The sequence below is a fragment of the Triturus cristatus genome, chromosome 12, assembly GCF_964204655.1.
Source record: "Triturus cristatus chromosome 12, aTriCri1.1, whole genome shotgun sequence".
NCBI classification, from domain to species: Eukaryota; Metazoa; Chordata; class Amphibia; order Caudata; family Salamandridae; genus Triturus; species Triturus cristatus.
In genome coordinates, this window is record NC_140595.1 from 39070388 (window position 1) to 39094809 (window position 24422).

The following is a 24422-nucleotide window of genomic DNA, read 5'->3' on the forward strand; positions in this document are numbered from 1 at the left end:
AGTAACTATATGAATTAGTGTATAATTGTAATGGTGATTTTTTAACATATTAACTATGAGTTACTATGTGTTTGAATAAATGAGGTGTTGTTGGATAATTGTGTGAGTAAATGTAAGTGTGATTAATTTTTTTCATGAGTGAGTAGGATGACTGCATAACCGACTAAGATGACTGCTGATGTGTCAATGTCTATATATGTGTATAAGTGCATTTGATAGTGTTCTATTAATTAGTGGCTGCATGCATAAATGATTCTGTTGTTGAATGGGTAGTTGTGTGTGTAGACTTAGGAATCAGTGAGTGGGTATGTAGTAACTGGTATTGGTGTGTCAATGGTTTAAAATATGGTACTCTGTATTTTACAGAGTGATGAAAGGCTATACTAGTGTATGATGAGGTGTATCAGATTGTCACGTGGATGATGTCATCAGTGATGTCATTTGAGATGTCATCAGTGATGTCACTGACCATGTCATGAATGATGCAATATGTGACATCATCAACAGTGCATTGCGGGCGCGCGAGTTATAGTTAGCAGAACTAACTATAACAGAGGAATCTCTATGGTTTTGTACGAGTGAAATGGCCAGCTAACTATAACACCCCTGAAACCTATGTTTTTTTCTGTGAATATATATATATGTATATATATATATATGTATGTATATTGGCACGCTTGTTGAACATCGAAAAAGGCACAAGCCGAAACGTGTCTGTTTGTTTGCCCTAAATAAATGGACGTGTCTGTTTGTTTGCCCTAAATAAATGGATTGAAATCTACGTGCCGAGACTCATTCATACCATTAAAAGCATTCAGCGAATGCTGGCTTTGGAGTGCTTTCTCACCTTTCGGGCACTTTTGAAGCAGTATATGTTGGCGGCTGCCCCGCCGCCGAGAGAGCACCACCCCGCTATCCTTGGGGGCCGCTCAGCTGGGTATTTACCCGAACTGTGTTTGCGGAAAAGCTATGCAGGATTTAGAATGAGGACGTCATGCCGAGGCCCATTCAGGGCTTTAAATTCTATGTTGCAGTAACATTGGCGCATCTCATTGACTACGAGTCCCAGTATGCACAGGCTCAACCGAGCAGCCCATCAGAGGGCGTGTCATGATGATTATAAGGACTGAGGTCAAACAGCGCATACATTTCACAGCCTACAGCCTTTGAGAAAGGAACACCGAAACGCGTCAGGCATTGGAGGACGTGTGAGCTGCAAAACGAATCGACGTGCCGAGACTCATTCATACCATTAAAAGCATTCAGCGGATGCTGGCTTTAGAGTGCTTTCTCACCTTCCGGGCACTTTTGAAGCAGTATATGTTGGCGGCTGCCCCGCCGCCGAGAGAGCACCACCCCGCTATCCTTGGGGGCCGCTCAGCTGGGTATTTACCCGAACTGTGTTTGCGGAAAAGCTATGCAGGATTTAGAATGAGGACGTCATGCCGAGGCCCATTCAGGGCTTTAAATTCTAAGTTGCAGTAACATTGGTGCATCTCATTGACTACAAGTCCCAGTATGCACAGGCTCAACCGAGCAGCCCATCAGAGGGCGTGTCATGATGATTATAAGGACTGAGGTCAAACAGCGCATACATTTCACAGCCTACAGCCTTTGAGAAAGGGACACCGAAACGCGTCAGGCATCGGAGGACGTGTGAGCTGCAAAACGAATCGACGTGCCGAGACTCATTCATACCATTAAAAGCATTCAGCGGATGCTGGCTTTGGAGTGCTTTCTCACCTTCCGGGCACTTTTGAAGCAGTATATGTTGGCGGCTGCCCCGCCGCCGAGAGAGCACCACCCCGCTATCCTTGGGGGCCGCTCAGCTGGGTATTTACCCGAACTGTGTTTGCGGAAAAGCTATGCAGGATTTAGAATGAGGACGTCATGCCGAGGCCCATTCAGGGCTTTAAGTTCTAAGTTGCAGTAACATTGGCGCATCTCATTGACTACGAGTCCCAGTATGCACAGGCTCAACCGAGCAGCCCATCAGAGGGCGTGTCATGATGATTATAAGGACTGAGGTCAAACAGCGCATACATTTCACAGCCTACAGCCTTTGAGAAAGGGACACCGAAACGCGTCAGGCATTGGAGGACGTGTGAGCTGCAAAACGAATCGACGTGCGGAGACTCATTCATACCATTAAAAGCATTCAGCGGATGCTGGCTTTGGAGTGCTTTCTCACCTTCCGGGCACTTTTGAAGCAGTATATGTTGGCGGCTGCCCCGCCGCCGAGAGAGCACCACCCCGCTATCCTTGGGGGCCGCTCAGCTGGGTATTTACCCGAACTGTGTTTGCGGAAAAGCTATGCAGGATTTAGAATGAGGATCACATGCCGAGGCCCATTCAGGGCTTTAAATTCTAAGTTGCAGTAACATTGGCGCATCTCATTGACTACGAGTCCCAGTATGCACAGGCTCAACCGAGCAGCCCATCAGAGGGCATGTCATGATGATTATAAGGACTGAGGTCAAACAGCGCATACATTTTACAGCCTACAGCCTTTGAGAAAGGGACACCGAAACGCGTCAGGCATTGGAGGACGTGTGAGCTGCAAAACGAATCGACGTGCCGAGACTCATTCATACCATTAAAAGCATTCAGCGGATGCTGGCTTTGGAGTGCTTTCTCACCTTCCGGGCACTTTTGAAGCAGTATATGTTGGCGGCTGCCCCGCCGCCGAGAGAGCACCACCCCGCTATCCTTGGGGGCCGCTCAGCTGGGTATTTACCCGAACTGTGTTTGCGGAAAAGCTATGCAGGATTTAGAATGAGGACGTCATGCCGAGGCCCATTCAGGGCTTTAAATTCTAAGTTGCAGTAACATTGGCGCATCTCATTGACTACGAGTCCCAGTATGCACAGGCTCAACCGAGCAGCCCATCAGAGGGCGTGTCATGATGATTATAAGGACTGAGGTCAAACAGCGCATACATTTCACAGCCTACAGCCTTTGAGAAAGGGACACCGAAACGCGTCAGGCATTGGAGGACGTGTGAGCTGCAAAACGAATCGACGTGCCGAGACTCATTCATACCATTAAAAGCATTCAGCGGATGCTGGCTTTGGAGTGCTTTCTCACCTTCCGGGCACTTTTGAAGCAGTATATGTTGGCGGCTGCCCCGCCGCCGAGAGAGCACCACCCCGCTATCCTTGGGGGCCGCTGAGCTGGGTATTTACCCGAACTGTGTTTGCGGAAAAGCTATGCAGGATTTAGAATGAGGACGTCATGCCGAGGCCCATTCAGGGCTTTAAATTCTAAGTTGCAGTAACATTGGCGCATCTCATTGACTACGAGTCCCAGTATGCACAGGCTCAACCGAGCAGCCCATCAGAGGGCGTGTCATGATGATTATAAGGACTGAGGTCAAACAGCGCATACATTTCACAGCCTACAGCCTTTGAGAAAGGGACACCGAAACGCGTCAGGCATTGGAGGACGTGTGAGCTGCAAAACGAATCGACGTGCCGAGACTCATTCATACCATTAAAAGTATTCAGCGGATGCTGGCTTTGGAGTGCTTTCTCACCTTTCGGGCACTTTTGAAGCAGTATATATATATATATATTTATATATATATATATATATATATATATATATATATATATATATATATATATATATATATATATATTGGCGCGCTTGTTGAACATCGAAAAAGGCACAAGCCGAAACGTGTCTGTTTGTTTGCCCTAAATAAATGGACGTGTCTGTTTGTTTGCCCTAAATAAATGGATTGAAATCTACCCCCGTGAGTGCTCTGTCCTGAATGAGAAGGAGAAGGAAAAGGAGGGTTTATATTTCGCGGTTACACCTCCGCGATCATAGCACCCATTCGAGAGTGCCCCTAGAAAGGTGATTTGGAGCGAGAATATATATATATATATATAGAGAGAGAGAGAGAGAGAGAGAGAAAGAGAGAGAGAGAGAGAGAGAGAGAGAGAGAGAGAGAGAGAGAGAGAGAGAGAGAGAGAGAGAGAGAGAGAGAGCGAGAGATAATAAACATTAAATATATTTAAAAGTAACAGTAATATAATAAAAAGTACATGTCTTTTATTAATAATTATGTCAACACATATATAGTAATATCTACATTTAATTATATACTTACTTCTCAATATCAATAAACTAATCACTTTAATTTATATGATAATTTAATATTTTTATAGCAATATAATATATATATATATATATATATTTATCCAATAACATAAAACAATTTAAAAACATACTAATTTAATTACAAATAAAAAATAAACAATATAAACATTTGAATTTACAAAAAATATATTACATATTAGAAACATTGCAAATTAAAAATATTATACTTTTTTGTAGACAAAAACATAATAATATAAATGTAATTAATAAAAAATAAACTATAAAATTCCACAAATAAAACATATATTATAGCCACTTCAATTTGTAAAACAGCACAAAAAAATTGAAGTTAGGAAAAGTACTATTTACTATTCCAACTACAATAAATGCATCAGTAGGGAAAGTGTTGCATTGCACAGGGGTAAGGTTTACTATTCCCACTCCACTAAGTGCAACAGTAGGGAAAGTGTTGGATTGTGGAGGGGTAACATTTACTATTCCCACTCCAGTCAGAACACCAGTAGGGAAAGTGAAAGATTGTGGAGGGGTAAAATGTACTATTCTCACTCCAGTCAGTGCAACAGTAGGGAAAGTGTTGGATTCCGGGGGGGTTTAGGTTACTAGTCCCACTCCTGACATAGCAACAGTAGGGAAAGTGTTGGATGGCGGAGAGGTAAAATTTACCATTCCCACTCTAGTCAGCGCAACAGTAGGAAAAGTGTTGGATTGCGAAGGGTTAAAATATACTATTCCCACTGCAGTCAGTGGAACATTAGGGAAAGTGTTGGATTGTGGAGAGGTTACATTTACTATTCCCACTCCATTCACTCTTTACAACATAACATACACAGTAGTTTGCTTTAAACAATAATTACAACCTTATTAAATACAATTTTTAATAATTAAATAGAAAAATTATATATGCAATTTCATTAAAAAAATATACAGATTACATATTTATTTAAAAGAATTCTACATATTATAAATGAATACAAATATTATAATTATAATCAAAATACCAAACTATATTCCCAAAATAATACCAACAAATAAATACAATATTTGTTTTAAATAGAAAAGCACAACACAGTTAGCACATAACTTAATAAAAAAACACAATTCTTTTAAGATACTTAAATATTTTTTTATTACTTATGTAACGTCCTACCCTACACAAACCACACAACCCACACCTTAAATATATTTATTAAATTATAATATTTACACATTTTACAAAATTATTTATCAATTCAAATATTAATAATAATTACCCAACAGTAAATTAATTATATTTATTTCCCTTCCCACCCTTTATCCTTAGAAAAAAACAACCCGCACCTAATATATGTAGAAATATTTTAAAAAATCATATTCAACATAATTATCAATTAAACAATTTATACTAATTAACTTAAAACAAACAAATTATATTTAATTACCTCTCCACCCTTTACCCCTACAAATACAACTGACACCTAATATATAATGTAAATAATATCTTAATTACACTGTTTACTAAATTAATTATTAATTGCATACATTTTATGTATTAACATTAATTAAGTACTATAATTAATTTCCTGCACACCCTTTACCCTTTCAAAAACAACTTTATAAAAACAAAAATTAGTACGCAATTTACATAATTATCAATTAATAAAGTAATTATTATAATAAATAATGATTAATTATAATTGATTTACTTCCCACCCTATACCCCTACAAAGCCCACAACCTGCACCTAAAACTTAAATGTAAAATATGTAATTATACAATTAACATTATTTAATTATCAATTAAATAATTAATATTCATTGAAAATTAATTATTAATTAATTATAATTAATTTACTTCCTACCCTCAACCCCTACAAAACCCTCGACCCACACCTAAAACTTAAATTTAAACAATAATAATTATACAATTAACCTAAATAATTATCAGTTGACTAATTAATAATAATTAAAAAGTAGTCATTAATTATTATAATGTATTTACTTCCCACCCTGTACCCCTATAAACTCCAGAACCCGCTACTGTACTAAGACTGACAAACTATTTAATTGCATTTGAAAAGTACTAAAAATCCACAAACTATATTAAAAACATTAACAACATTTATCCAAACTCAATTTATAACATATACAATTAAAATATATATTAAAATACATACAAATTATTAAAAATCGATATTATTAACAACATTTTTAACATCGATGTTAACAACATAGGTATTTTTGTCATCGATATTAACACTTTCTATATTTCCAACGTCTATATTACTTACCTTAAAATCAATATTCTTGTTGACGATATTCTTGCTGACGATACTTCTTCCTGAGGATATTTCCAACTCTATATTTCTGTAAATTTATATTCAAATTTCGATATTTTGTCTGAATACCCCCACATCATGGGAGATCCATGGCATATGTGATCATTCATAGCTATCTTAAATATTGATTAATGTTTGTGCTGTAGTACTTTTGCTTGAATATTAAGCATATTTAGAATTTAAAATCATACTCTTATAACTTGTCCTTCTAGTTTTTTATTCTAATTTTTCTTGTACATTTTCCTCCACTTTTGTTCCAAGTGTTCCATTTTTGTTTTAGCCTTCATTAATTCCTCAAAATACAAAGGTGCAGGTTTTCTACGTTTAGGTATAGCTTTAGGGTATCGAGCTACATGTAGAAAACAGTGGCACATGGACAACAGTCGAAGACCTTACAATGTGCTTCAACAGACTATGCTGTCTCACAGTCCAAATTATTTAAAGTCTTTCTCAAATCCTCTATAATAATTGTGTTAATTTCTGAAGAGACACTGGTCGTTTGTAAGGAGTGATCTTTATATTAGGAAGAGAAATGTATAATTTAATAATGAAATAGTCTGATCATATGCAAGGATATATCTGGAGATTATTTAAATCTGCATTATTGGATCACGACTGGTCCGGTCCACAAATCGAAACAATTTCCTAGCAAGATTAATCCTCACATAAAAAATAGCCCCCACTTAGAAAAATTAATTCTAAAAACTACCTGAAGCTTAAGATCAATCTAAAAAACATACTTTAATATAAAAAATAAATCATATGGTACATAAAATTAAATGCCTCACATATATATTTAGACATACATCTATCATGACATTTTGTTTGTATGTCAGCTCTGGGAAATCACAGAGTTGCAACCAATCATAGTTCGTTACAAAGAGATTGTCACAAGGTATATTGTATTTCATTTTAGGAGTTGGTAATTGGAACTTGAATGATGAAACACTGAAAGAGTTATTTTTTGTTGTGTATGTTATATTTGTCAACCCTATAACCCTGGAGGTTGATCCCCACTGTAAGAATAGCCAAAGAGAAGATATTCAATGTCTCCCTTTCCCTTTCCCTTTGTCTACCACTGATGAGCATAGCCATCCTTCGTATGACTGTCAGTGGGTTCACCAAAGTGTGGATATATACCATTGCTCCTGTTGGATCAGGATTAGCAGATTAGCGCGGACCGGACAGAAGGTTATTAGCATACAGACTGAGATTTAAGGAAAGTAATGCATTCAATAGTGAAATGAAAGATGAACCTAGGAAGGTTCTGACATCCATAGTTCTAATTAATAAATGTTTTGGACAGTTGTATCTTGTATTGTGTAGTACTGATTCAATAGATAATTCCAAAGTGGATGGATTTCTATGGCAGATCCTAATTTCTAATCGTTCTGACTTGCAAAATGAGCCAAATCCTTGAAATTTGGCTGAATTTCTAACCTATTTTTAAGATATTGCGGCATAGAGAAGACAGCTGAGGTGGATAAGGCATTTTGGCAAAGGTGTTTTTAATCCAACAACAGGCAATAAACACATAGGCAATAAACACATGGAGCAAAAATAGGTCAATAAGTCTTCCTGGTGTTTTCCACATGACTTCTTCACGCGATAAGGTCTCGTTGCGGCTTCACTGACAGGGTGCAAACTGACCAATGCTTAGAGACATGGTAGATAAAACAAAACCAAAACAAACATAGGATCTGGGTGGTACGGCCCTAAGCAAACCCTTCTCCAATCACCATGTAGCCACGTTTCTATCTAACGATGACTCCTGTAGAGTATCCTCCACTGATAAAGGTGATGAACAGGTCAATCAATTAATTCTTGGGTAGAAACAGAAAAAGGTAAAGGTGAGACCATATCCCAACCCCACCAGCTCCTTTACACATGCCTTGGCTCCGACCCCCTTCTGGAGCGCAGCAGAGGGAGATCGTTTGTTTGGTTCCTTGCAAGACTCCAGTCTTGGTGGTGTTATGCACGGGATATGGCAGCTCACAGTTCTGAGGAGACTTCGGTCTGATGGGATCAGGGGGTACACACTCCATGTGTCAATACCCCCTCTTCTCAACATTGCATAGATCTTGAGGCACCTGCGTTGGGTGTTCTGCATCCTCCTTTTCCTGTTATCCCAGTTAGCCTTGTTTTTCTCCTTCCTGATGTTGGACCCAACTGCCAACCCAGAAGAATGTTTGACTTCTGGCTTCATCCAAGAGATGGTAAAAACAAGGTTTGATGGGCTCTTGATGTTATCTATGTAAAAAAAAGTGGAATGACACAAACGAAGCTTCAATGAGCACTTAGGTAGAATAAAGAATTTGACAAGTTTAACAAGGTATTGCCATGGTGATGGTGTCGATTTCATTATAGTGAGGACATATACCTAGGATGTGCACCTGAGATATTGTTTCGAGTTTGTTTGAATTGTCTAAAGGCATAAAGCAGAGATATCCTCTTTTGAGATCGTTATTTAATCTTGTTTCGTAGTTTAGAGGCACCAATCAACTCTCCCTATCCGGTTAGTGGGTTTACAATGATTTACCAGTGGTTTGCAACCATAGTGTTGGTCGCAATCCATTGACAAGTTGCAGACTCCCAAGTGGGGGTGATAACTGATTTACAAAGTGGAAGGGCTCCCTCTTGGGCCCCGTAACTTTCAGCAGTCTCTGCGGTAGCTTCAGGCTGAGCAGGCAGGGCGCTCTCACTCACATTTTTCAAAAAGAAAAACTTTTTTTGATGCAGCTCAATTTCCTTCAGGAAACTCAGGCTGCTTTAAAAAACAATTCATTTTACAATGGTTTCCCAGAGATGGTGGTCCGCTTGCCCATGCCGGACGCCATCTCTGTGAAGGTAAGCAATCAGGGGGAGTCACAAGTTGTGACCTGCCTAATTAATATTAATTTGGGTTTCCGTTCTACCACCACCTCTGACTCCTTATTTGGTGGACCAACCTGTTATTATATAGGACAGTTCGCAAAATAAATTACTGGTTGCAAAAAGTCGGTGCACAATTGTGACCACTTGTTGCACCCGGTACAGCAGTACATCTGGTTCATTATTCTTGTCAATGTTCTCTGCTGTGCCGGTAATGGTAAACTGTTGGTCAGTGGTGTTCACCTCATCCTACTAGAGTCTCAATGGCCTTCTGTCTTGCTTTTTGTTTTGCTGGTGTTTTTTTTGTATCTCAAAGCACTTCAAAATGATGGTAAGGTGACACCCAGTGCTTTGTAAAACACCCATGTAAATAAAAACACATTGTGCAACAATGGACTCCTGCTTTCTCCTCCATTATAGTGACATGCCTGACAGCATGAGGGTGAACGGAAGGATGAGACCCCGGCAGAGTTGGCAAGGCCCTGCGCGGCACCGTTGGCAAACCTCTGCGCCAGCCTCAGGAGAGCAAATTCATGGCTTTGTATCAGTCTGCAAACTTCTGTGGAAGTGTTCAAGTTCAGCCTTGATAGCGTGCCAATGGTTATATTTTTGTACATATTTAGCGGATTAGGAGTTGGGTGGATACAAAATGTGAATATTACATATAGCCAGCAAAGGGAGCATTCTGATTGGTTGGACATCTTCCACAGTGCTTAATTTGTAGAACAAAAGGTTGCAATGCCCAAAGCTCTGCTCAGAAGCCTGCGGCCGGCAGCAGCGTGCCGAATACCAATGCTGCGAGTCTGAAATCCACCTCAGGGCTCTTTAATCCACCACCAGACACTCCCTGCCCCTTTACCTCACTCTTTCGGTTTCCGCCAATCTCTCGTTGTGACGTTTTTTCCACCTTTCCCTTTCTCCTTTCATGTTTGTGCGATTCCCTCTCTTGCTTTTGGGAAATGTCCATTGAGGAAAAATAAGTGCTGGTCCCCAAAAATGAGTGCCAATGGGCCCCACCATCAAGCACCAGCTCAAATTAAGCACTGGTCTTCCAGGAGCTAATGAGTTATGGGCGTAGGCCAAATGTATATATTTTTTAGAGTGAGATCTTTTTTTATTACCAGCCTGCTGGTGCATAAATTGTTTAGGACTGATTCTTGCAAAAAAAAAGTGAAGGTTTAGGTTATAAATCTGTGACAAGAGAAATCTTCAGATGCGCATTTATGGACACTAAAACAGAATGAACATAAGTTATGCAATGGAATTTATGCCCGTAATTTCCAAGAACAGCCGTAGTTATGCAGCAGAAGGATACTTTTCTTCCTAGTATATTTAGATTTCTTGGAAATCGGTTTGCCCGTTCCCTCCTAGCCAAGCTTAATAAACATAGCATCCGCTGAGAACGTTTGCAATTAATTATTTAGTTAGCAAAATAAAGCTCTCAATGTACTGTTTTGTCATGCAAATAGTATTTACATTTCTTTATTAAGGTGACTAAATGCATGCATTTTGTATGTAGTTATCCATTGGTAAAGTATGACTACAATTGCAGATGTTCATTATTCCCTTAAGGACATATTTGTGCAGATCGCCCAAGTTTTGAAGGCCCTTAAAGAAGAAGCTTATCCTGACCGGGCTTTCGCCTTGCATTCTGGGACTTTTAGTCCTGTATGCGTAATGAAATAAACCGGACTACACGTCATACGAGTAAAAAGAAAACCCTGGACTGGATGTTCTGGGACCTGGAGGGGTGTACAGAACAGGGACTATGAAATGTAGGGTCCCTTTCCACCGGTACCAAATGATTTGATATTCTAGAGATCTGGTTCTGAAAACTGCCAAGGCAAACTCAGCCGCCCACCCCTTGGAGGTGGGTAAATTAGGAATATTAATTTGATATCAATAATATGTGTTATTTACAGCGCTCAGAAACTGCCGGTCGCGGTATTTAGCGCTATTTAAAACTGCTGTATTGTCTGTACACGTATATCAATTATATACCCGTGAGTATTGATCATACGTATCAATGTTTTATAACTCTATACATTATTTTTCATTTATAGATATATGCGCGTGTTTGTTATGCGAATGTACATATTCGCAGGAGCAGGGCCTGGCTCCCTCTGTCTGTACGCTCTGCCATTGCCCTTTTAAGAGCGAAAAAACACACCATCTCATCAGCGTGGGAGGAGAGCGCGATTCCTGGAACAGCTGAACAAAAAAAAAAGGAGAAAAAAAAAACGAGAAAAAAAAAACTCGAGCTCCGGCGGTTTCAAGCTCCCCGCTGGAAAAAGTGCCTGATTTGTGGCCAAGGCTCGGGATGTGAAATCTGGAGGTAGCTATGGAGATAGCGCGCAGCCGGTCTCCTTTCTCTGACAGGTGCTGAGCGGGGCAAGTCTTGAGAGGAGCAGCATGTATGCCAAGGGGAAGGGCTCCAGCGTGCCCTCCGACAGCCAGGCCCGCGAGAAGTAAGTGCCCCCCGGGGCCCCGCGCCCACTTTCCCGGCTCTTTGTGTCTTCTTGTGGCGCTGTTTCTTGGGGCAGAGGGGGAGAGGCGAGGCTCCGGGGTCCGGGGAGGGAGGCAGGCCAGCACAGCATCCTCTGCCCTGTGCCCCGGGGTGGCTCCTGGGAGTTGCTGCCTGCCCCCCACGGATACGTAGCGTCCTGGAGATGTCTGCTGGCACCCCCTGTCCTGAGATCGGGTACACGCGGACAGACGCACGCAGACCGGGTGCACGCAGAACACTCCTGGCCGTTCAGTGCCCAGCTTTGCCCACCTACTACACAGATCTGCCACGCTAGATCTTATCCATGCTGTCTGGTTGCCCATCGCTCTCCATGCTGGCCACATCTACCTTCTGCCCACCTAGTGCCAATCTCTGCCCAAGTCACATCAAATGCCTATGCTGGTCCCCTTGCCCCGCTTACCCCCTGGTGGGCTGGTGCCCAGGTCTCGCATGCTAGCCAGCCCCACTGCCCAGTCCTAACCCTGCCTCATCAACTACCCAGTACTCTAGACCTACTGTCCACCCGAGAGCCAGTGCTGACCATTGCCCACCCGGGCCCTGATGCCAGGCTCTGCCCACGCTGGGTCCACTTCCCTGCTGTCTCTATCCTGCTTCACTGGCCACCCCTCGCATGCTGTGCCTGCTGCCCAGCTCTGCCCACTATGGGCCACCTGACTGCACCTACCCCTTGTGCTCAAACTGCCTGCACTTCTCTCCCCCACACTGCCTGCCTTTAAGTTTTGGAGCCTGAACTGCGCAGTGTGCTCTCGGGCACATTTGACCCCTCCGCGGGATCTGTAGATGCAGTGTGTTTAAATGCAGTTTAAAGAGCGCGGGTGGCCCTTCTGGAGGAGGGACCTTCCCAGCACGGGTTCAAGACGAGGAAGGGGGGGGGGGGGGTGTAATGCTGGTTCCAGACCGGGTCCGAGGCTGACAATGAAACCTGAAGAAAAGTTGCGCGCACTGCTCTGTGTTTTTTGTCAAACAGATTTCATTGACGTTTTTGTCAAGTGCTTTGCACAATTACACACCATTAGTAAGTTGTTGGGCACACTGCTCTTCAGAGCATCAATGTTATCATAGTGCCTCGTGGCGGGACTTCACCATGACGACCGCGTTTCAAATAAAGGGCATGTCTCGACGTATGTTTCTCACTCTGAGAGAAACCTGCACAGCCAGCTACGTTCCCCGGCTTTGTGTGCTTCTAGGCGCATTGTGGAGCGAACTGGGATATTTAGACGTGTGCCTACTTATCTAATAAGAGCTGATGTTTCAGGTTAGTTTGGGGAGTCGTGTTTGTTGCTGGTGTTTAGAAACGGAGTTCAGAGACAGGCTGCTGGGTAGACGTAGGCGCAGTTCTGTGTTCAGTCTCATACACAGGGGTGCATGGCGTGTATACGGGGTCTCTCGAGAAAGTATATGCTTGGTGTGCACGGACTGTATACTGTGCGTCCCGGGAGGTGCATGCTGTGCACGTGGGTTGTCTCTAGAGGGCTGTTGCAGTGCACACGTGGTGCCTCGGAGCGGTGCATGCTGTGTACACATGCTGTTTCCAAGGGTGCATGGCGTGTACACATGGTCTCTTGAGAGGGTATTTTCTTTGTATGCACGGTGTGCACTCGTGGGGGACATGCTGTGTACACAGGGTCTCTCTCTCTCTCTCTCTCTCTCTCTCTCTCTCTCTCGGGTATATGCTTTGTATGCACGTGTGCACTTATGGGGAGCATGCTGTGTACACAGGGTCTCTCTCGAGGGTATATGCTTTGTATGCACGGTGTGCACTCATGGGGAGCATGCTGTGTACACGGTGTCTCTCTCTCGGGTATATGCTTTGTATGCATGGTGTGCACTCATGCGGTGCACGGATTGTATACAGTGCTTCCTGGGAGGTGCATTCTGTGCACATGGGATGTCTCGTGGGCTACTGCAGTGCACATGCAGTGCCTCGAGCAGTGCATGGTGTGTACACATGGTGTTTTCGAGGGTGCAATAGCGTGTACACGAGTTCTCTCAAAGAGTATATGCTTTATATGCACAATGTTCACTCATGAGGTGCATAGATTGTGTTTGGTGTGTTCCGGGAGCTGGATGCTGTGCACATGGGATGTCTCAAGAGGGCTGTTGCAGTGCACACATGGCGCATGCTGTGTACACTTGGTGTTTCGGAAAGGGTGCATGGCGTGTACACGGGGTCACTCGGGAGTGTATATGCTTTGTATGCACAGTGTACACACATAGGTTGCATTGATTGTATACAGTGCATCCCGGGAGGTGCATGCTGTGCACATGGGATGTCTCAAGAGGGCTGTTGCAGTGCACATGCTGTTACACGGAGTCGCTCGGCACTATATATGCTTTGTATGCACGGTGTGCACACATGGAGTGCATTGATTGTATACAGTGCGTCCCGGGAGGTGCATGCTGTGCACATGGGATGTCTCAAGAGGGCTGTTGCAGTGCACACGTGGTACCTCGAGCAGTGCATGCTGTTTCTGAGGATGCATGCTGTTACACAGGGTTTCTTGAGGGGGTACATGCTTTGTATGCACGGTGTGCACTCGTGAGGTGCATGGATTGTATACAGTGAGTCCCCGAAGGTGCATGCTGTGCACATGGGATGTCTCAAGAGGGCTGTTGCAGTTCACACGCGTTGCCTCGAGCAGTGCATGCTGTTTCTGAGGATGCATGCTGTTACACAGGGTTTCTTGAGGCGGTACATGCTTTGTATGCACGGTGTGCACTCGTGAGGTGCATGGATTGTATACAGTGCATCCCGGGAGGTGCATGCTGTGCACATGGGATGTCTCAAGAGGGCTGTTGCAATGCACATGCTGTTACACGGAGTCTCTCGGCAGTATATATGCTTTGTGTGCACGGTGTGCACACATGGAGTGCATTGATTGTATACAGTGCGTCCCGGGAGGTGCATGCTGTGTACACGGGATGTCTCAAGAGGGCTGTTGCAGTTTACACGCGTTGCCTCGAGCAGTGCATGCTGTTTCTGAGGATGCATGCTGTTACACAGGGGTTCTTGAGGCGGTACATGCTTTGTATGCACGGTGTGCACTCGTGAGGTGCATGGATTGTATACAGTGCGTCCCAGGAAGTACATGCTGTGCACATATGATGACTCAAGAGGGCTGTTGCAGTGCACATGCTGTTACACGGGGTCTCTCGGGAGTGTATATGCTTTGTATGCACAGTGTGCACACATAGGGTGCATTGATTGTATACGGTGTGTTCTGGGAGGTGCATGCTGTGCACATGGGATGTCTCAAGAGGGCTGTTGAAGTGCACATGCGGTGCCTCGGGCAGTGCATGCTGTGTACATATGCTGTTGCACAAGGTCTCTCGAGTGTATATGCTTTGTATGCACAGTGTGCACACACGGTGGAGCATGGATTATTTACCGTGCGTCAGACATGGCAAGGAGACATGACTGCACAGAACCAAACATGGTAAGGGGACATGACTGCAGAGTGCCAGACATTTTAAGGGGACATCACTGCACAGAACCAGACATGTTGAGGGGCATGACTGCACAGAGCCAGGCATGTTGAGGGGACATGACTACACAGAGCCAGACATTTTATGGGGACTTGACTGCACATTGCCAGACATGGTAAGGGGACATGACTGCACAGAGCAAGACATGGTAAGGGGAGATGACTGCACAGAGCCAGGCATAGGTAAGGGAACATAACTGCACAGAGCCAGACATGTTGAGGGGACATGACTGCACAGAGCCACACATGGTAAGGGGGCATGACTGCACAGAGCAAGACATGGTAAGGGGACATGACTGCACAGAGCCAGGCATGGTAAGGGGACATAACTGCACAGAGCCAGACATGGTAAGGGGGCATGACTGCGCAAAGCCAGATGCGGTAAGGGAGCATGACTTCACAGAGCCACACGTGGAAAGGGGACATGACTGCACAGAGCCAGATGTGGTAAGGGGACATGACTGCACAGAGCCAGACGTGGTAAGGGGACATGACTGCACAGAGCCACATGTGGTAAGGGGACATGACTGCACAGAGCCAGACTATGTAAGGGGACACGACTGCACAGAGCCACACGTGGTAAGGGGACATGACTGCACAGAGCCAGACTCGGTAAGGGGACATGACTGCACTAGGCCAGACGTGGTAAGGGGACATGACAGCAAAGAGCCAGACGTGGTAAGGGGACATGACTGCACAGAAACAGACGTGGTAAGGGGACATCACTGCACAGAGCCAGACGTGGTAAGGGGACATGACTGCACAGAGCCAAACTCTGTAAGGGGACATGACTGCACTAGGCCAGACTCGGTAAGGGGACATGATTGCACAGAGCCAGGCTTGGTAAGGGGACATGACTGCACAGAGCCAGACGTGGTAAGGGGACATGACTGCACAGAGCCAGACGTGGTAAGGGGACATGACTGCACAGAGCCTGCCATGGTAAGGGGACATGACTGCACAGAGCCAGACACGGTAAGGAGACATGACTGCACAGAGCCAGACGCGGTAAGGGGACATGACTGCACAGAGCCACACATGGTAAGGGGACATGACTTCACAGAGCCAGACGTGGTAAGGGGACATGACTGCACAGAGCCAGATGTGGTAAGGGGACATGACTGCACAGAGCCACACGTGGTAAGGGGACATGACTGCACAGAGCCACATGTGGTAAGGGGATATGACTGCACAGAGCCACACGCGGTAAGGGGACATGACTGAACAGAGCCAGGCATGATGAGGGAACATGACTGCACAGAGCCAGACATGTTGAGGGGACATGACTGCACAGAGCCAGACGTGGTAAGGGGACATGACTGCACAGAGCCAGATGTGGTAAGGGGACATGACTGCACAGAGCCACACGTGGTAAGGGGACATGACTGCACAGAGCCACATGTGGTAAGGGGATATGACTGCACAGAGCCACACGCGGTAAGGGGACATGACTGAACAGAGCCAGGCATGATGAGGGAACATGACTGCACAGAGCCAGACATGTTGAGGGGACATGACTGCACAGAGCCAGACGTGGTATGGGGACCTGACTGCACAGAGCCAGACATGGTGAGGGAACATGACTGCACAGAGCGAGACATGTTGAGTGGACGTGGCTGAACAGAGCCAGGCATGGTGAGGGAACATGACTGCACAGAGCCAGACATGTTGAGGGGACATGACTACACAGAGCCACACATGGTAAGGGGACATGACTGCGCAGAGCCAGATGCGGTATGGGGACATGACTGCACAGAGCCAGACATGGTAAGGAGACATGACCGCACACAGCCAGACGTGGTAAGGGGACATGACCGCACAGAGCCAGATGTGGTAAGGGGACATGACTGCACAGAGCCAGACTTGGTGAAGGAACATGACTGCACAGAACCAGACATGTTGAGGGGACATGACTGCACAATGCCACACATGGTAAAGGGACATGACTGCACAGAGCCAGCCGCGGTAAGGGGACATGACTGCACAGAGCCACACATGGTAAAGGGACATGACTGCACAGAGTCAGACGCGGTATGGGGACATGACTACACAGAGCCAGACATGGTAAGGAGACATGACCGCACACAGCCAGACATGGTAAGGGGACATGACCGCACAGAGCCAGATGTGGTAAGGGGACATGACTGCACAGAGCCAGACTTGGTGAAGGAACATGACTGCACCGAGCCACACATGGTAAGGGGTCATGGCTACACAGAGCCAGGCATGGTAAGGGGACATGGCTACACAGAGCCAGACGTGGTAAGGGGACATGACTGCACAGAGCCAGATGTGGTAAGGGGACATGACTGCACAGAGCCACACGCGGTAAGGGGACATGACTGAACAGAGCCGGGCATGATGAGGGAACATGACTGCACAGAGCCAGACGTGGTATGGGGACCTGACTGCACAGAGCCAGACATGGTGAGGGAACATGACTGCACAGAGCCAGGCATGTTGAGTGGACATGGCTGAACAGAGCCAGGCATGGTGAGGGAACATGACTGCACAGAGCCACACATGGTAAGGGGACATGACTGCACAGTGCCACACATGGTAAGGGGACATGACTGCACAGTGCCACACATGGTAAGGGGACATGACTGCACAGTGCCACACATGGTAAGGGGACATGACTGCACAGAGCCAGACGCGGTAAGGGGACATGACTGCACAGAGCCAGACGTGGTAAGGGGACATGACTGCACAGAGCCACATGTAGTAAGGGGACATGACTGCACAGAGCCAGACTATGTAAGGGGACACGACTGCACAGAGCCAGACGTGGTAAGGGGACATGACTGCACAGAGCCACATGTAGTAAGGGGACATGACTGAACAGAGCCAGGCATGATGAGGGAACATGACTGCACAGAGCCAGACATGTTGAGGGGACATGACTGCACAGAGCCTGACGAGGTATGGGGACCTGACTGCACAGAGCCAGACATGGTGAGGGAACATGACTGCACAGAGCCAGACATGTTGAGTGGACTGACTGAACAGAGCCAGGCATGGTGAGGGAACTTGACTGCACAGAGCCAGACATGTTGAGGGGACATGACTACACAGAGCCACACATGGTAAGGGGACATGACTGCGCAGAGCCTGATGCAGTATGGGGACATGACTGCACAGAGCCAGACATGGTAAGGAGACATGACCACAAACAGCCAGACGTGGTAATGGGACATGACCGCACAGAGCCAGATGTGGTAAGGGGACATGACTGCACAGAGCCAGACATGTTGAGGGGCATGACTGCACAGAGCCAGACATGTTGAGGGGACATGACTGCACAGTGCCAGACATTTTATGGGGACTTGACTGCACATTGGCAGACATGGTAAGGGGACATGACTGCACAGAGCAAGACATGGTAAGGGGAGATGACTGCACAGAGCCACGCATAGGTAAGGGGACATAACTGCACAGAGCCAGACATGGTAAGGGGACATAACTGCACAGAGCCAGACATGTTGAGGGGACATGACTGCACAGAGCCACACATGGTAAGGGGGCATGACTGCACAGTGCAAGACATGGTAAGGGGACATGACTGCACAGAGCCAGGCATGGTAAGGGGACATAACTGCACAGAGCCAGACATGGTAAGGGGACATAACTGCACAGAGCCAGACATGTTGAGGGGACATGACTGCACAGAGCCACACATGGTAAGGGGGCATGACTGCGCAAAGCCAGATGCGGTAAGGGAGCATGACTGCACAGAGCCAGATGTGGTAAGGGGACGTGACTGCACAGCCAGATGTGGTAAGGGGACATGACTGCACAGAGCCAGACGCGGTAAGGGAACATGACTTCACAGAGCCACTCATGGTAAGGGGACATGACTGCACAGAGCCAGACGCGATAAGGGAACATGACTGCACCGAGCCACACATGGTAAGGGGACATGGCTGCACAGAGCCAGGCATGGTAAGGGGATATGGCTGCACAGAGCCAGGCATGGTAAGGGGACATGACTGCACAGAGCCAGACGTGGTAAGGGGACATGACTGCACAGAGCCACATGCAGTAAGGGGACATGACTGAACAGAGCCAGACATGTTGAGGGGACATGACTACACAGAGCCACACATGGTAAGGGGACATGACTGCGCAGAGCCAGATGCGGTATGGGGACATGACTGCACAGAGCCAGACATGGTAAGGAGACATGACCGCACACAGCCAGACGTGGTAAGGGGACATGACCGCACAGAGCCAGATGTGGTAAGGGGACATGACTGCACAGAGCCAGACTTGGTGAAGGAACATGACTGCACAGAACCAGACATGTTGAGGGGACATGACTGCACAGTGCCACACATGGTAAGGGGACATGACTGCACAGAGCCAGCCGCGGTAAGGGGACATGACTGCACAGAGCCACACATGGTAAAGGGACATGACTGCACAGAGTCAGACGCGGTATGGGGACATGACTACACAGAGCCAGACATGGTAAGGAGACATGACCGCACACAGCCAGACATGGTAAGGGGACATGACCGCACAGAGCCAGATGTGGTAAGGGGACATGACTGCACAGAGCCAGACTTGGTGAAGGAACATGACTGCACCGAGCCACACATGGTAAGGGGTCATGGCTACACAGAGCCAGGCATGGTAAGGGGACATGGCTACACAGAGCCAGACGTGGTAAGGGGACATGACTGCACAGAGCCAGATGTGGTAAGGGGACATGGCTGCACAGAGCCACACGCGGTAAGGGGACATGACTGAACAGAGCCGGGCATGATGAGGGAACATGACTGCACAGAGCCAGACGTGGTATGGGGACCTGACTGCACAGAGCCAGACATGGTGAGGGAACATGACTGCACAGAGCCAGGCATGTTGAGTGGACATGGCTGAACAGAGCCAGGCATGGTGAGGGAACATGACTGCACAGAGCCACACATGGTAAGGGGACATGACTGCACAGTGCCACACATGGTAAGGGGACATGACTGCACAGTGCCACACATGGTAAGGGGACATGACTGCACAGTGCCACACATGGTAAGGGGACATGACTGCACAGAGCCAGACGCGGTAAGGGGACATGACTGCACAGAGCCAGACGTGGTAAGGGGACATGACTGCACAGAGCCACATGTAGTAAGGGGACATGACTGCACAGAGCCAGACTATGTAAGGGGACACGACTGCACAGAGCCAGACGTGGTAAGGGGACATGACTGCACAGAGCCACATGTAGTAAGGGGACATGACTGAACAGAGCCAGGCATGATGAGGGAACATGACTGCACAGAGCCAGACATGTTGAGGGGACATGACTGCACAGAGCCTGACGAGGTATGGGGACCTGACTGCACAGAGCCAGACATGGTGAGGGAACATGACTGCACAGAGCCAGACATGTTGAGTGGACTGACTGAACAGAGCCAGGCATGGTGAGGGAACTTGACTGCACAGAGCCAGACATGTTGAGGGGACATGACTACACAGAGCCACACATGGTAAGGGGACATGACTGCGCAGAGCCTGATGCAGTATGGGGACATGACTGCACAGAGCCAGACATGGTAAGGAGACATGACCACAAACAGCCAGACGTGGTAATGGGACATGACCGCACAGAGCCAGATGTGGTAAGGGGACATGACTGCACAGAGCCAGACATGTTGAGGGGCATGACTGCACAGTGCCAGACATTTTATGGGGACTTGACTGCACATTGGCAGACATGGTAAGGGGACATGACTGCACAGAGCAAGACATGGTAAGGGGAGATGACTGCACAGAGCCACGCATAGGTAAGGGGACATAACTGCACAGAGCCAGACATGGTAAGGGGACATAACTGCACAGAGCCAGACATGTTGAGGGGACATGACTGCACAGAGCCACACATGGTAAGGGGGCATGACTGCACAGTGCAAGACATGGTAAGGGGACATGACTGCACAGAGCCAGGCATGGTAAGGGGACATAACTGCACAGAGCCAGACATGGTAAGGGGACATAACTGCACAGAGCCAGACATGTTGAGGGGACATGACTGCACAGAGCCACACATGGTAAGGGGGCATGACTGCGCAAAGCCAGATGCGGTAAGGGAGCATGACTGCACAGAGCCAGATGTGGTAAGGGGACGTGACTGCACAGCCAGATGTGGTAAGGGGACATGACTGCACAGAGCCAGACGCGGTAAGGGAACATGACTTCACAGAGCCACTCATGGTAAGGGGACATGACTGCACAGAGCCAGACGCGATAAGGGAACATGACTGCACAGAGCCAGGCATGGTAAGGGGATATGGCTGCACAGAGCCAGGCATGATGAGGGAACATGACTGCACAGAGCCAGACATGTTGAGGGGACATGACTGCACAGAGCCAGACGCGGTATGGGGACATGACTGCACAGAGCCAGACATGGTAAGGAGACATGACCGCACACAGCCAGACGTGGTAATGGGACATGACCGCACAGAGCAAGATGTGGTAAGGGGACATGACTGCACAGAGCCAGACTTGGTGAGGGAACATGACTACACAGTGCGACACATGGTAAGGGGACATGACTGCACAGAGCCAGACGCGGTATCGGGACATGACTGCACAGAGCCAGACGCGGTATCGGGACAGGACTGTACCGAATTTGCGTTGACGGGCTATTGATTACGAGCACGTGGTTATCAGAAAAACAGATGTGTGATGGGTGCTGCACAGGGCCCGAGGTGCGCCCCACGCGCAACGTGTGCGCAGAGGGGGTTGTTGGAATTGTAGTGCGGGGTTAAATGTACCCTAGAGGTCCTGGGGTCATGTGATCTCCATCAGTCAGAGTGAGATGACCAGCACACATGGCGGGGTTCATGTGTGGGGGCGGCTGTATGGGGTGGCGGAGGGAAATGACCCAGTTGTTCGAGAGCAGATGTGGCGCAGGAACCCGCATGGATCAGACAGAATGATGCTGGGGTTCTCAAGGGGGATGAACATGATGCTGGGTGCTCAGACGCATACGTGACACGTGGGGCGAAATCAGACACCTGTAAAACCAATAGAGAGAGGTGCGCTGCTGAGGTCTTGGGGTCAGACACCAGCGACGGCTACAGAGAGAAGGATGCTAGGTGTCTGGAGGTGGGGGGGGTGGGTGCGACTCTCTCACATTCACAAACTGGGATCTGTACCTGGCTTGGAGGTGGAACAAGAGGAGTCTGGGGGGCAACACCTCGGATGTTATGTGGGGAGGGCCCACAATGGTGCCATGAGTTAAAACACTATACGAAGTTGAGGGTCACAAAATAGAAAGATTTTTTTTGGGGGGGGGGGGGGGTTGCGGTCATGCTGCAGAATACAAATACAATTCCTCCCCTAGCCATACACAGCGCCCCCCCCCCTTCCGGGCTCCGATCCACAGGCAGTAAGGCAGGGCTGCGGTGCCCCCCAGATCAGAGCGCTGACACCTTATAAACGGGGCCGCTGTGGGATCGATGCAGGGGCACCGGCGCGTGAAGTGGATAGGAAACACGGGCCGGCGGGCAGGAGTGCGCATGCCCAGAGCTGCATGTGTGCCCCTTCTCCCCCTTCCCCAGAGAGCCCGTGCTCCCGCAATACCAGCCTAGGAGAGTACATAGTGTCTTGTTCCCATCAGCACCCAGTACTAGCAGCCAAGCAGGCTACATGTACCCTGCTCCCACCAGCACCCAGGAATACCAGCCAAGAGGAGAACAGGGTGCCCTGCTCCCACCAGCACCCAGGAATACCAGCCAAGCGGAGAACAGGGTGCCCTGCTCCCGGCAGCACCCAGGAACGCCAGCCACGCGGAGAACAGGGTGCCCTGCTCCCGGCAGCACCCAGGAACGCCAGCCAAGCGGAGAACAGGGTGCCCTGCTCCCACCAGCACCCAGGAACGCCAGCCAAGCGAAGAACAGGGTGCCCTGCTCCCACCAGCACCCAGGAACGCCAGCCAAGCAGAGAACAGGGTGCCCTGCTCCCACCAGCACCCAGGAACGCCAGCCAAGCGGAGAACAGGGTGCCCTGCTCCCAGCAGCACCCAGGAACGCCAGCCACGCGGAGAACAGGGTGCCCTGCTCCCAGCAGCACCCAGGAACGCCAGCCAAGCGGAGAACAGGGTGCCCTGCTCCCACCAGCACCCAGGAACGCCAGTCAAGCGGAGAACAGGGTGCCCTGCTCCCACCAGCACCCAGGAACGCCAGCCAAGCGGAGAACAGGGTGCCCTGCTCCCACCAGCACCCAGGAACGCCAGCCAAGCGGAGAACAGGGTGCCCTGCTCCCACCAGCACCCAGGAACGCCAGCCAAGCGGAGAACAGGGTGCCCTGCTCCCAGCAGCACCCAGGAACGCCAGCCACGCGGAGAACAGGGCGCCCTGCTCCCAGCAGCACCCAGGAACGCCAGCCACGTGAAGAACAGGGCGCCCTGCTCCCAGCAGCACCCAGGAACGCCAGCCAAGCGGAGAACAGGGCGCCCTGCGCCCAGCAGCACCCAGGAACGCCAGCCAAGCGGAGAACAGGGCGCCCTGCTCCCAGCAGCACCCAGGAACGCCAGCCAAGCTGAGAACAGGGCGCCCTGCGCCCAGCAGCACCCAGGAACACCAGCCAAGCGGAGAACAGGGCGCCCTGCTCCCAGCAGCACCCAGGAACACCAGCCAAGCGGAGAACAGGGCGCCCTGCTCCCAGCAGCACCCAGGAACACCAGCCAAGCGGAGAACAGGGCGCGCTGCCACCAGCACCCAGTAGTACCAGCCCAGCAGGGTACATTGTATCATACTACCACCAGTACAGCACGGCTCCTGGTACCCTGTCTCCACTGATACAGCAGGGCTCGGGGTACCATGCTCCCACCTGAGACACCCTGTGCATGGAGGACACACAAGACAGCCTATGTCTTTACCATGCACCTCCCTGAGACACCCCACCCCGTGCACAGAGAACATATGAGACAGTCTGCGTCTATAGCATGCACAGGCGCGAGACAACCCATGCACAGGCGTGAGACACCCCGTGCACGGAGGACACACGAGACAGCCTGCTTCTATAACATGCACTGACCTTCAGGGACCCCATGCATGGAGGACACACAAGACTATCTGTGTCTATA

The 24422-nt window shown here is 48.2% G+C and overlaps 1 protein-coding gene across 2 annotated transcripts in view; it reads left to right on the plus strand.

Annotated features, from left to right (window-relative positions):
* Positions 1 to 11540: 11540 nt before the first annotated feature.
* The window catches only part of SSBP4 (single stranded DNA binding protein 4), a 469492-nt gene continuing 456610 nt past the window's right edge, over positions 11541 to 24422 (plus strand). Inside the window, exon 1 of one of the 2 annotated variants that reach the window (XM_085639982.1) lies at positions 11541 to 11781. In XM_085639982.1, the coding sequence (XP_085496108.1) occupies positions 11726 to 11781 (56 nt within the window). In that variant the 5' untranslated portion in view covers positions 11541 to 11725. The remainder of the gene's footprint in view (positions 11782 to 24422) is intronic. The other variant, XM_085639983.1, reaches the window with a different exon arrangement.